The sequence below is a fragment of the Sorex araneus genome, chromosome 2, assembly GCF_027595985.1.
Source record: "Sorex araneus isolate mSorAra2 chromosome 2, mSorAra2.pri, whole genome shotgun sequence".
NCBI classification, from domain to species: domain Eukaryota; kingdom Metazoa; phylum Chordata; class Mammalia; order Eulipotyphla; family Soricidae; genus Sorex; species Sorex araneus.
Window position 1 is genome coordinate 124,544,901 of NC_073303.1, and position 12,273 is coordinate 124,557,173.

The 12,273-nt window shown below is 56.4% G+C and overlaps 1 protein-coding gene across 1 annotated transcript in view; it reads right to left on the reverse strand.

Annotated features, from left to right (window-relative positions):
* Positions 1-1,123: 1,123 nt before the first annotated feature.
* Positions 1,124-12,273, reverse strand: part of GRHL2 (grainyhead like transcription factor 2) — a 105,265-nt gene continuing 94,115 nt past the window's right edge. The window contains exons 13-15 of the mRNA XM_004607690.2: positions 9,345-9,430; positions 3,601-3,665; positions 1,124-1,238 (exon numbers count right to left, since the gene is read on the reverse strand). Of these exons, the coding sequence (XP_004607747.2) occupies positions 1,124-1,238; positions 3,601-3,665; positions 9,345-9,430 (266 nt within the window). The remainder of the gene's footprint in view (positions 1,239-3,600; positions 3,666-9,344; positions 9,431-12,273) is intronic.

Consider the following 12,273-nt stretch of genomic DNA (forward strand, 5'->3'; position numbering starts at 1 on the left):
TGCTTCACAAACAAACAGCCCGTGCTCGGAACCAGGCCGGGCATCTGGCTCCCCAAAACTAGTGCTTCAACCCCCGAGGGGTGACCTCGGTCCCACCACTGGTCTGTGCCCCCCAACCAATGGAACGGCAGCTCCTGCGGGCAGTTTACAACCTTGGGGATTTTAGGGACTCGCGGGGCTTCTTGGCGCCAGGATATACCTGCCCTGGTTCCCGGGTCTGCTTTGGGGCTGTTATCAGAAGGGGGGGGAGTGTTTTCCCTGCCTCCTGCCGCTGCAGCAGACCCCCTCACTGCCCCAGCTGGCCACCGAATGGACCCCTGAAGGTGGGGGGAGGGGGCCTCTGGGAAACTGAGGCACCTCCAGGTAGTGCCAAGGTCTGCCGCAGAACCAACCCACCAGGCCTCATGGCAAACCCCAGCCGTCTCCAAACCCGGGCTTATCGGAAGACTTTGCAGATGGGGAGGCTGCAGTGCCAACGCCTCTGACCTTCACCAGGCCACAGCTCAGGAGGAGCCGGGGAGAGAGAGGCAGAGCGGGGGGACAGGTCTGGCCCACAGAGCTAGGGGGCTTCCCAGGTGGGACCCCCGAGGGCTAGTGTGGACACCCCGAGCTGAGCAAGGGAGCTCTCGCTGGAAGCGGGGTCTGCGGGCACGCGCTGTCCCCCGCAGCGGCCACCGCGACCGCGTGGCACAGGTCAAATATATTATTGCCATATTATAAACACTATGTACAGCGCCCAGCTGCTGGGTGAGGGCTGCGGCCTGCCCTGGACCCGTGTCCTCGGCGCCAGGCCTGGTGGCCGCCCGTTGGGGGAGTTCCCCCCAAGAAGGACCTTTCCCAGTACCACCCCAGCCCATCCAGTTACAGGGGCACCCAGCCCTCTCTGGCTGCTCCCGGGCGCTCGGCCTTCCCGCGTCCGACCGGGGCAAGGGCAGCGTCAGGCTCTCCCGGGAAAAGGTGGACAATAAATAAGGGCACGGCGGGTCCAGGCCCGGTCCCCAGGGGCGCGGGCCGGGGGCGTGGCGAGGAGCCCGCCCCCCGCCCCCAGGCGTGTAACAGCAGTTGTGAGATGGGAAGACCGGGCGCGGGGTGCCGGGGGCTCCGTCCGGCGGGGGGGCGCGGCTCAGATCTCCATGAGCGTGATCTTGAAGCCCTCCAGCACGCTCTCCATGCTGAGGATGAAGGTGTCCTCGTTGGAGTAGTGCTCGATGATGTTGTCGTCCATGTTCACCAGGATGCTAGTGGGGCAAGGAGAGAGACACGGGGGCGTGTGGGAGAGGGGCGGGGAGAGGCCACTGCAGGACAAGGACCCTTCCCCACTTTCCTCTCCCCACGCAGAAGGCTGCTCAGGACTTCTTGAAACCAAGCAGTAGAGCCCACCTCACTCAGCTGGCAGGGACAGTGTGAGTGTGTGTGTGTGTGTGTGTGTGTGTGTGTGTGTCTGGGGGTTGTCTACAGATGGGTAAACTGAGCCGGCAGGGACAGTGTGTGTGTGTGTGTGTCTGTCTGTCTGTCTGTCTGTCTGTCTGTCTGTCTGCCTGCCTGTCTGTCTGGGGGGGAGTGTCTACAGACGGGTAAACTGAGGCAGAACCCCAGAGCAGTGGCTGCCACCCACGTCAATGGCGGTATGCAAAGTGGGGTTCCTAAAGCTGCATCGGACACCTACTTGGCCCTGAGCAGCTGAGGGTGTGTGTGTGTTTGGGGTAGGGTGTGGGCGGGGCTTCCTTACCACCGCCCTCAACAGCAACCTTCAGGGTAGTCGGAAGGTCAGGGCTATTTTGCAAGTGTGAATATGGAGGTGTTCCATCAATATTAAAACCCTTGGAGGTGGGGGCCAGAGCGATAGCACAGCAGGTAGGGCATTTGCCTTGCATGCAGCCGACCTGGGTTCGATCCCCAGCATCCCATATGGTCCCCCAAGCACCGCCAAGGGGAATTCCTGAGTGCAGAGCCAGGAGAACCCCTGAGCATCGCTGGGTGTGACCCAAAAAGCAAAAATCAAATAAAATAAGATTTTAAAAAAAAATCCTTAGAGGCTGAGCTGGGATCTGACCAGCCTTGGTTTGCCGCACCCAAAGCCCACACGTTCCCGGCTGGGCCCTAGCCCTTGGTTAATGCTCCCCAGCGCCTTTGGTCTCAAAGGCAACCAATGGACTGGGGATGCAGCTCAGCTGTGGGTGACGCGGGCATGCCTGAGGCCCTGGGTTTGCTCCTTGGCTGCAAAAAGGCAACAACGACAACAACAAAAACGTGGGGAGAGAGACTATAGAGGAGACAAAGGCTGGCATGCCGATGCCACAGTAACTGCCCTGGTTCAAATCCCACCATTGCAGAGGGTCCCCACCAGGGCACCACTGAGTGTGGCCCCTGCATCCCACCCCCCAAAAAAGAGAAAAAAAATAGCAACTTCCAGGGCCCGCCCATGATTGGGAGGTCCTGGCACCAACCCCGTTCTTGGAACCCCCACAGCAGCTCTAGCTGGGGAAAGGCAGACCACCCTGGACCCTCAGGGTCCTGCTTTAGCCCTCGGGAGCCTCCGGTGTAATTACAGCCACTGCACAGAGGGGGCGCTGTGGGGACCACATGTCAGGGGAGGCCTGCACAGGATGGGGAAGCGGGAAAGGCAGCCTGTCTCTGGCACTGAACACCACGGCCCAGATTTCTGCCGCCACGGCCCACCCAGGCTCAGGGCTTCCTGCTGGATTCCTCGTTACCCCACCCCTGGGGGTCCCAGATCCAGTGTCCCCTGTGTAGGGTCTGGAGAAGACTTCAAGACTGGTTTTCTGCTTTTTTGTAGAAAATCTATCCAGAGACCAGGTTCCATGGATGTAGCCCCCCGCATAAAGGGGTGGGGGGGCCACACTCCTGTGTTCCACTCTGTGTCCCGCCCACGGAACACAAGAAGCAGCAGGAGGCTGTGGGCCTTGTCGGTAAATCCAGGGGAACCGGCTTCACAGGGCAGCTCTGAACCCCAAGAACACATGGGATCACTTTGATCGCATGGTGAGTGGTCCCCATGACAGCCCGGTACCCTCCGTCCTTCTAGCTCTTCCCATGTCATCTTGGCCTAAGTGCCACCCACAAAAACGTGTGAGCCCCACTGGAAACGCCTTACACTGAAGCAGGGTCTCTTCCAGCTCCCAGGCTCCCAGTGGAGACATATCCCCCTGTCCCACCTGCTTACTGGGTCATTGGGCCCCCCAGTATCTCAGCTGATCTAAGGACAGTGCCCACTCCCCCACCCTCTCTCCCAGGAGAGCCCACAGATGCAAAGCGGCTTTAAGAGGTTGAACAGAACAAAGACTGTCCAGTTTTTCAGAGCTCAAGGTAGCCAACTCTGGCTGCAGAGCCCATGTAAGGGGGCCGGAAAGATAGCGCAGTGGGTAGGGCGCTTGCCCAACCCAATCTCAGAGTCATCTCTGGACTCAACCACAGAGAACACTGTGGATCTGGGATTTGATCCCTGGCATCCCGTATGGTCCCCTGAGCCTGCCAGGAGTGATTTCTGAACATAGAGGCAGGAGTAACCCCTGAGCATCACTGGGTCTGACCCAAAAGCAAAAACAAAGGAGAGTCCATGTGAGTCCGTTCCTTTCTTACCCTTTTTTGCTTTTCTTGTAAAGCTTGGCTATCTTCTCCACCGGCAGCCCATACTTCTCCGATATCTGTAACACCGGGAACAAGAAGGCGGATGAGTGGAGAAAGAGCACCAGCTCGAGGCAGGAGAGGCTGTTTGGGCCTTGCTCTTCCTGGGCACCCAAGCCCCGAGGAAGCCCTTCACTCAGCACCCAAACGCTCACTGTCCAGAGGCTCTTCCACTAGGCGATGTCGGCCCACTCAATCCTCTGCCTCCCCAGCATAGAGAATTGCCCATTCCTTTAGGTGTAGTTTTGATCAGCCAGCGAAAGAGATTGATCATGTTTCTGGTTTGAAGAGATGGCCAGCCCCGTAGAAAACCATGAATAAATTAAGTCGGACCCCAGCCCCCACATCTTACAATGACGTAGACTTCAGATGGATCAGCTGACAGGTGAAAGGTGAAGGCGTGGCAGTACAAGAATGGGGGAAGCCCTGGGTTCAATCCCCAGGAATCACCGACAAAAGTAACTCTGCCTCTCTAAGAACAAAATCATGCAATCTGCAGCCACATGGGTGGGACTGGAGATCATGCTGAGTGAAGTGAGTCAGAAGGAAAGGGGCAACAGAGAATGATCTCTCATGTGTGGGCTTCACTGATGCACAGGGACGAAGTAGCAAAGGCCCACAGGCAACATGCTGGGAGAACTAGTCGACACCACTAAGAGAGAGTGTGTGTGTGTGTGTGTGTGATGGGGGGTGTTGTAAGGAAGGGGCATTGGGGGTCCTTGGGGAAGGAGGTAGGGACACTGGTAAGGGCTGTGGTATTGGAATTATAGGCATGAAAACTATCAAAAACAATAGTGTAAATCACAAAATCTCAATCAAAGTAAGTAAATTAAAAAAAAACAACCACAGGTGGAGTCTTTGTACTTATCTGCCATTACAGGAGCACTCTTGAGCAAGACATGGAAAGCAAAAGAAGAAAAGGTGAAAAGCTGGATTTGAAGAAAAAGCAACCAAGAATTAAAAATAGCAATTTAGGCCCAGGGAACCCACTCAGAGGGCTGGAGTGCATGCAGGATCCCGGGAGCTAAAGAACCTCCGAGCACTGTCAGGTCTGTCCCTAGAGAGCCCGGGGCACTGCTGGACCCCAGCCTAGAGTCATCCTGCTAGATCCCTGGGGGGGCTTTGCGTTAACTGGCCCCAGAGCCCCAGAGCCCTGCAGTGGGTTACCCCTCACCCATGCAAAACTATTAAAAATAATAAAAGTTAAAAAGAGAAAGACTATGCCGGGAATTACATCTGCAACATGGAACTTCCTGGCTTTAGAAACAACAGCAATCAAAGGAAGACGATCAGGCCATAAACCGCGGAATAGAGTCCCGCGTCATTAATCATTCGTGGATCTCATATTCCAGCAACAGTTGGGCACGTTTAATTAACTGGACGCAAATCACTGAGAAATCACAGAAACAGGGTCAGCCCGCATGAGAAACGGCAACTTTCACTGGACGAATGGGAGGGGAAAGCGCACCAAGACTCTGAGGAAACCCTGGCAGGAGCTACTGATGCCCAAGTGCAACCCCACCCAGACAGCGACCTGCAGTCAGGAAGACGCGCAGATGGGCAGAGGACGTTTCCCGAGCCTGCTGCAGCAAGCAGAGGACACTGCGTATGAAAAACACCTGCTCAGCGCATTGCCTGACTCCACATGTGAAAGCTGGATGGGATTTTACAGTCAAAGAAACGAGGGAGTCCGTATTCCTAAAAGCTGACCCTAGTGGGCAGGGGACTGGCTCGCCAGGGAGCCCGTGCCCCGTATGGGTGAGATCCTGAGTTTAGTTTAGTTTATTTTTTTAGTCTTGGGGTCACACCCAGGAATGCTCAGGGGTTACTCCTAGCTCTGCACTCAGGAATCACTCTTGGCGGTACTTGGGGGACCACATGAGATGCTGGGGATCGAACCCGAGTCGGCCATGTGCAAGGCAAAAAAACCTGTGTATTTTATTTTTATTTTTTTTTTTTTTGCTTTTTGGGTCACACCTGGCGATGCACAGGGGTTACTCCTGGCTCTGCACTCAGGAATTACCCCTGGCCATGTTCAGGGGACCATATGGGATGCTGGGATTTGAACCCGGGTTGGCCGCGTGCAAGGCAAACGCCCTACCCGCTGTGCTATCTCTCCAGCCCCAAACCTGTGTATTTTTGCTCTGGCTCTGAGAACCTGAGTTTAATTTGCAGCAATGCAGGCCTGGTGAGTCCCAATTGTCCCCCGACCTCCTGAGCACTGCTTGGGAACCCCCTCACCCCCCCACCTTGACATACTTAGGTGGGGGGGGTGGGGCAGAGGGGAGTGGGAAAACAGCATAGATTAAGGATGATTCCATTTATATTCTTACAACGATGTAAATAAACAGCAAATAGGTGAAGGAGCCACCATTATTCCTAGTAGAGAACCCTGGAAGAAGAGCAAGAAGCAACAGGGTTCTTCATGCTGTGCTTGGGACAATTCCACGCTGTGGATCAGGATTTTGCAGCGACCGTGATCCACTGCGATCCTGGGGAGAGCACTTGGAAAGGCCCCTGGCCCCACCTGCCCCCTCCAGCAGCCAAGCGGGGGTAGCTTGGGGTCCACCATGGCGCTAAGGCGACAGCCTCCAAACAGACTCACATGCCCACCCACACATCTCCCCCACCCACACTCCAATCTCGCCCCCCTCACCTAGGGAGACCCAGGGAGCCAGTAAGCAGCGTACTGGCAAGCTGAAGGCTGGGAGCAAGGGAAGCGGGCGCGACGCCCGAGCGTTTGGGCTCGAGACAGGAGGTGGGTAAGGCGCTTGCCTGACCCGTAGCAGAAGCTGGTTCAATGCTCAGCACTACATACGGCTCCCCATGAGCGGCCCTCTGAGCACAGATCCAGGAACAGACCCTGAGCACTGCTGGGTGGGGCTCAAATCCCGCCAAAAATCACAGGTCTGGAGGGAAGCAAAGGGAGCGGACACTTGCGGAGTTGGGACATTCCTGAGCCCAGACATGAAAGCATCCGTGGACATATGCCACATGCCCCTGTGCGTGGGGCTCTGATGGGGAACTCTGGGCACGGAGTAAGGCGTGTTCAAGGAAGGGAAGGCTGGCTGCTCCACACAGACCGAGCAGAAATCCACTTCGAACAGCAGAGTGGAGACATGTGGGCGGGAGCTGGACCATAGGAGAGGGGTGAGGTCCTGAGGGGCGAGGAGCAGGCCCCGCATGGCTAACAGCCTCACCCAAGCAGAGAAAGGGGTGGCTGCTGTCAAAGGAGGCACAGGGCAAAGACGCTTGGCTGGAACAGGACCAAGTCTTGGGTCCCAGGTCACACCTGTGTATGTGTCCTTTCAGGAAAATGCCAAGAAAGAAAAAAAGAAAGGAAGGAAGAAGGGAGGAAGGGAGGAAAGAAAGAAAGAAAGAAAGAAAGAAAGAAAGAAAGAAAGAAAGAAAGAAAGAAAGAAAGAAAGAAAGAAAGAAAGAAAGAAAGAAAGAAAGAAAGAAAGAAAGAGAGAGAGAAAGAAAGAAAGAGAGAGAGGGGGGAGGGAGGGAAGAAGGGAGGGAGGGAAGGAGGGAGAAATGAAAGAAAGAAAAAAGGAAGGAAGGAAGGAAGGAAGGAAGGAAGGAAGGAAGGAAGGAAGGAAGGAAGGAAGGAAGGAAGGAAGGAAGGAAGGAAGGAAGGAAGGAAGGAAGGAAGGAAGGAAGGAAGGGAAATGAAGGAGGGACTGAGGGAGGGACTGAGGGAGGGACTGAGGGAGGGACTGAGGGAGGGACTGAGGGAGGGAGGAGGGAGGAAAACTCTTGGTCCAGCCCTGGGAGCCACCTCCCTGGCCCGTGAGTCCATTTTTAACATTGCATGCAATTCACCCTTGAACCCATTTCGAGTGGACAGTCCAGTGCCTTCAGCACTTCCACCATGGTTGCAGCTCTCCGGACCCTCTGGTTCCGGAGTGTCTGACTGTCCTGACAGCAAACTCCTAAAGCAGCGGTTCCTTCTGGCCTCACCCTACTCCCAGCAGCCACTTGCGACCTTTCTGGATCTCTGCCCTGTGTCCCGGGCTGTTCTTGCTTGCTCCTGCCAAGGGGTCAGACCCTCTGTGACTGCTCGTGCTGCCACCCATGCCACCCTGCAGGACGGAGAGCGAGCTGGAAGGAGCACGTCCCTTCGTGGTCTCTGCCCTAACTCTCCACAACCGCCAGAGGGTGGAAAAACACACCCCCGCCCTGCCAACGACAACCCACAAGCTAAAATACTAGTCACCTGCACAAAGAGGGGATTCCCACAACAGCGAGGAGGCATCTGGGATCCTGATGCTCCAGGGGAAGGAAGAGACAGAGTGCCCGTCTGCCCCGCACCCACCAGCGGGCACCGTCCCGCGCATTCGAGCACTTCACCCTGTGAACCCAGTGATGCCCCGACTGGGCGGTTTCAGAGCAACAATGAAGGTTGGGCTGTCCCGGTGTCCCGTGGAGACCACACTCTGAGAAGCCGGAACCTTCCCCAATGCAGTGGGGCACGGAGGATGGAAAGACGGGTGGACATCCTCACGCCATCCTACCGCATCACAGGAAGATCTCATTCTGGGGGAATATACACGGCTCTGGTGGGGCTGGAGGGATAACACAGCGGGGAGGGCATCTGCCTTGCATGCAGCCAACCTGGGTTCGATCCCCAGCATCCCATATGATCCCCCAAGCATGGCCAGGAGTGATTCCTGGGTGCAAAGTCAGGAGTAAACCCCTGGGCATTGCTGGGTGTGACCCAAAAAAGCCAAAACAAATAAATAATGAATACATAAATAAGTAAATAAATAAATGTATCGCTCTGGTGTGGAATGCCTGATTCCAGGTCCCAGGACCGTGCACAGGGCCGGGACACTCGCCTGGCCTGTACCCTATTTCCACCACATGGTCCCCAGCATCACTGCAAGCAACTCTAGAGGACCCCTGGCCCACATCTCAGGCCCTCACAGGGAGCCATGGACCCTGGTGGTCAAGAAGCACCAGAAATGGATCCCCTGAATACACTTGGGAACCCCCAAACATAACCCTGTCCAAAGTAACTTTTCTGAGCCCAGACTGTATAAGGAGAGACCCAGACAGTAAAGAGGAAACTTCGGTCTTAATTTCATCACTGGGATTCTGCCCTCTATACGGATCTCTTTACCCAAAGAAATGCCCATGCATTTTGTTTTGTTTTGTTTTGGGATCGCCCCTTTGCAGCCATGAGACATTTCCTAATTGCTCTTGCTTTATGCCGCTTTTGGAGGTGAATGCATCTCGCAGGGTTTTATGCAGAGACTAATAGACGGTCACAGCTTTGTCCTTCGCGTTCCAGCCCTTTAACTTTAATTTGCTTTAAAGGAACAGGAAACTGGCAGCTGGTCCGGTTGCTTCTTCTCGAGGTACTAACAAGCCCCTCCTGCAGGAGAGGCCGGTCTACAGATGTGTGACTAGCTCTTCTGCTCTAGAAAGATTATTCTGGAGCCCTCTCCAAGGCTGCCTTGGAGAAGTGGAGCCCAGGGACCCGAGACAGTATGGGGTTAAGTCACTTTGCACCTGACCGACCCTAGTTCAATCACTGGAACTGCAAATGGTCCCTCAAATGATGCCAGAACCAAGAAACTGCCTGGACACTTCCAGATGTGACCCCAACCCTGCCCTCCTCCCCCCCCGACACACAAAAAAGTTCAGCTCGGGAGCCCAGAGCGGGCAGGGGCGGGAGGGGCTGCGAGGCTTACCGCGTCCATCAGACCCCTCACCGTGGGCGACTTCAACATCAACGCATCAAAGACATCATCGGTTTCTTTCCGCACATACAGGAGCACTGGGAGAGAGCAGAGGGAAGCGTGAGCGAGGGGACCGAGGCTGCCACCCACGATGGGATTCCAGACCCAGACGGCGTCCTGGGGTCCACGCCGGGTGACACTCACAAGTGGGCGATTGCCTACACCGGGCTCAAGGCTCTGGCAGGGAGCCAGGCGTGAGTGCACGGCACAGGCCCTGAGTGCCGAGGGCGCCTCCTCTGAGCCCCTGACCCAACCTGTGGCTTGATAACCTGCAATTCATCCAAGAAGGTGCAAGGAGGCCATGAAGCAGGACCCGCCTCCCACCTCCCATGCAGGAGGGCAGGCGGGTGGCAGGCTGCAGTCACGGTTCTCCTCTCCTTAGTCTGCGGGAAGTTCTCACTCTGAGTTTCAGACTGAATGTCAGAGTAAGGGGGACATGCCCCTGGAGTGGACAGGGCAGGGTCTGCGCTCCAGGGTGTGCTGACAGCCATGTGCTGGGGCCCACACCCAGGGGTGCATGTTCACTTGCTGGGTCCTGGTGGCTCCCCGACACACACCCTCCACATGTCCCACATGCCAGCACGGGAGGCGCAGGCAGGATGGGGGTGGCACCCAAGGGACCCACAGAGCTCTCCTTTGTATTTGAGTGTTTGGGTCCTAGCCAGCAGTGCTGGGCTTACTTGTGTGGCTGTTCAGGGGACCATTTGAGGTGCTGGGGAGGGACCCCGAGTCAATGCATGCAAGGCCAGCGCCCTACCACTGCCCTCCAGGCCACCCACACCTCCCCCTCGCCCACACCTCCCCCCAACGCCAGAGAATCATCCTGACAGGTGACCACAGAAGCCAGATGAGGCCACGTGTGGGGGAAGGTCTACTCTCTGGCCCAGAAAGGCCCAGTGTCTGGTGCTCCTCAGAGAGCAACTTGTCAGGAGCTCCAGCGCACACTGGCCCTCCCTGGTTGAAGCCCCTCCTGGAAGCCCCCACCTTGCAAGCAGGGGCCTGGGGTCACTTCCAGTGATGCCTCACCATATAGCGGGGTTCCACTGCTTGAGGCTCGGGCCAGGCCATGGGGTGCTGCTGGGTCCAGTGGCACTGGGGACTGGCGCTGGGGACACTAGGTCACCTCCAGTGGGGCTGGGGAGGGTCACCAGGGTTCCTTCCCCAAAGAAGCTCAAGGGGCCACATGGCACTGAGGATGAAATTCATGTCCTTGCCCCTGACTCCCAAACCCCAGGCTACTGCTCAAGCCCCATGGTGGCAATTTTTGCACTGGTTTTGCTTTAAAAATAACCTCAGGGGCCAAAAAGATCATATAGCAGGGAAGGCACTTGCTTTGCACATGGCAACCCTGGTTCGATTCCTGGCATCCCATATGGTCTTCTGAGCACCCCCCAGGAGTGATCCCTGAGTCCAGAGCCAGGAGTAAGGCCTGAGTACCATGGGATGTAGCCAAAATTAAAAATTAAATTAAAAATAAAAGTCTAATCCTCCAACAGCTGAGATCTCCCCTCAACCCCTGGCACACACAGAATTCTTTGGGGGCCCCTGGCATCTGTCACTGGGGTGCCTGGTTACCGGGAGAGCACTGGAGCAGAACCGCCCGGAATGCAATCTCTGCTTCACTATTTATGAGCTCTGGGAGCTGGGTGGGGCTTTGATCTTGTTCTCTCAACATCTGCAGAATGGAAACTAGAGTTCAAATCTCAGGATGGAACAGGTAGTGCAGAGGGCAGAGGGCAGAGGGCTTGCCTGGCACCTAGCCAACCCAGTTTCAATCCCCAGCACCACACACGGTCCCCTGAGGGAGTGACCCCTGAGCACTGCTGGGTGTGGCCTCCCAAAAACACAAACAACCGAAAAGAATCTGAAAAACCCATTCTTTGGACTAGCCAGCACACTGTAGCACTATTGCCCCGTTGTTCATCAATTTACTCGAGCTGGCACCAGTAACGTCTCCATCGTGAGACTTGTTACTGTTTTTGGCATATTGAATACGTCACGGGGAGCTTGCCAGGCTCTACCGTGCGGGCGACACACACTAAATACAAATGCAGGCTATAATTACTTTGCATGATTCCTATTTGGGGGCGAGGGAGGGAGTGTATTGGTGAAGGAGGCAGTGCTCAGAAGTGACCCCGGGGGTCACCCTTGTGATTCTCAGCCTGGCAGCACTGGGTTCACCAGTGAGGGAGGGGAGTGGGGGTCCCGGAGATGCGGGGATGCGGTGAACTCAGGTAGGCTTCGTGCCCGCCAGCTCCATGCTGGAGCCTCGGAGTTTCCTCCCCGGCTGTGCTGTGTGGCCTCCACAGAACCCAGGTCTGATTCTAACGCAGGAGGCAGGGGCGCGTGAGAACGGGCTCGGCAGGCGCTGGGGTGGCGTGAGCATATCTGCACAGTGTTTGCGTGTGTCTAAGGTGCTCCCCACACTGACATGCCGGTCACAGCAATGCCCCCGGCGAGGTCCAGCCTGGCACTGACCCGGCGGAGACTATGATACTCCAGGCCAGACCCCGAGTGACAGGTCCCATGCGTGCTAGATCATCAGCACTCACGGCGACTCTACTGGCCACTGCCATCCCCCCCTCTGTCCAGTGAGGATATGTGGGAGGTCACCTGGGGCCTCTCCAAGGTTCTGCATCTCTTGGAGGGGGAGGGAGGCCCAAGGGGACTCTAGGCCAGGAGATAAATGACATTTTGCCAAGTTCAAACTCTCACTAAAGTGGCGTCAGCCCACCAGTGTGCGCCGGGGACAATCTTAAGCTGGTTGGCACCAGCTCATTCTGACTCGCTGGCAGCTCCTGGCATTAGCCACAGCAGGAGCCCACGGCCCCCTCTGCCACCACCCTCACAGGCTCCCCGAGTTTCTCTGGGTCCTTCTGTC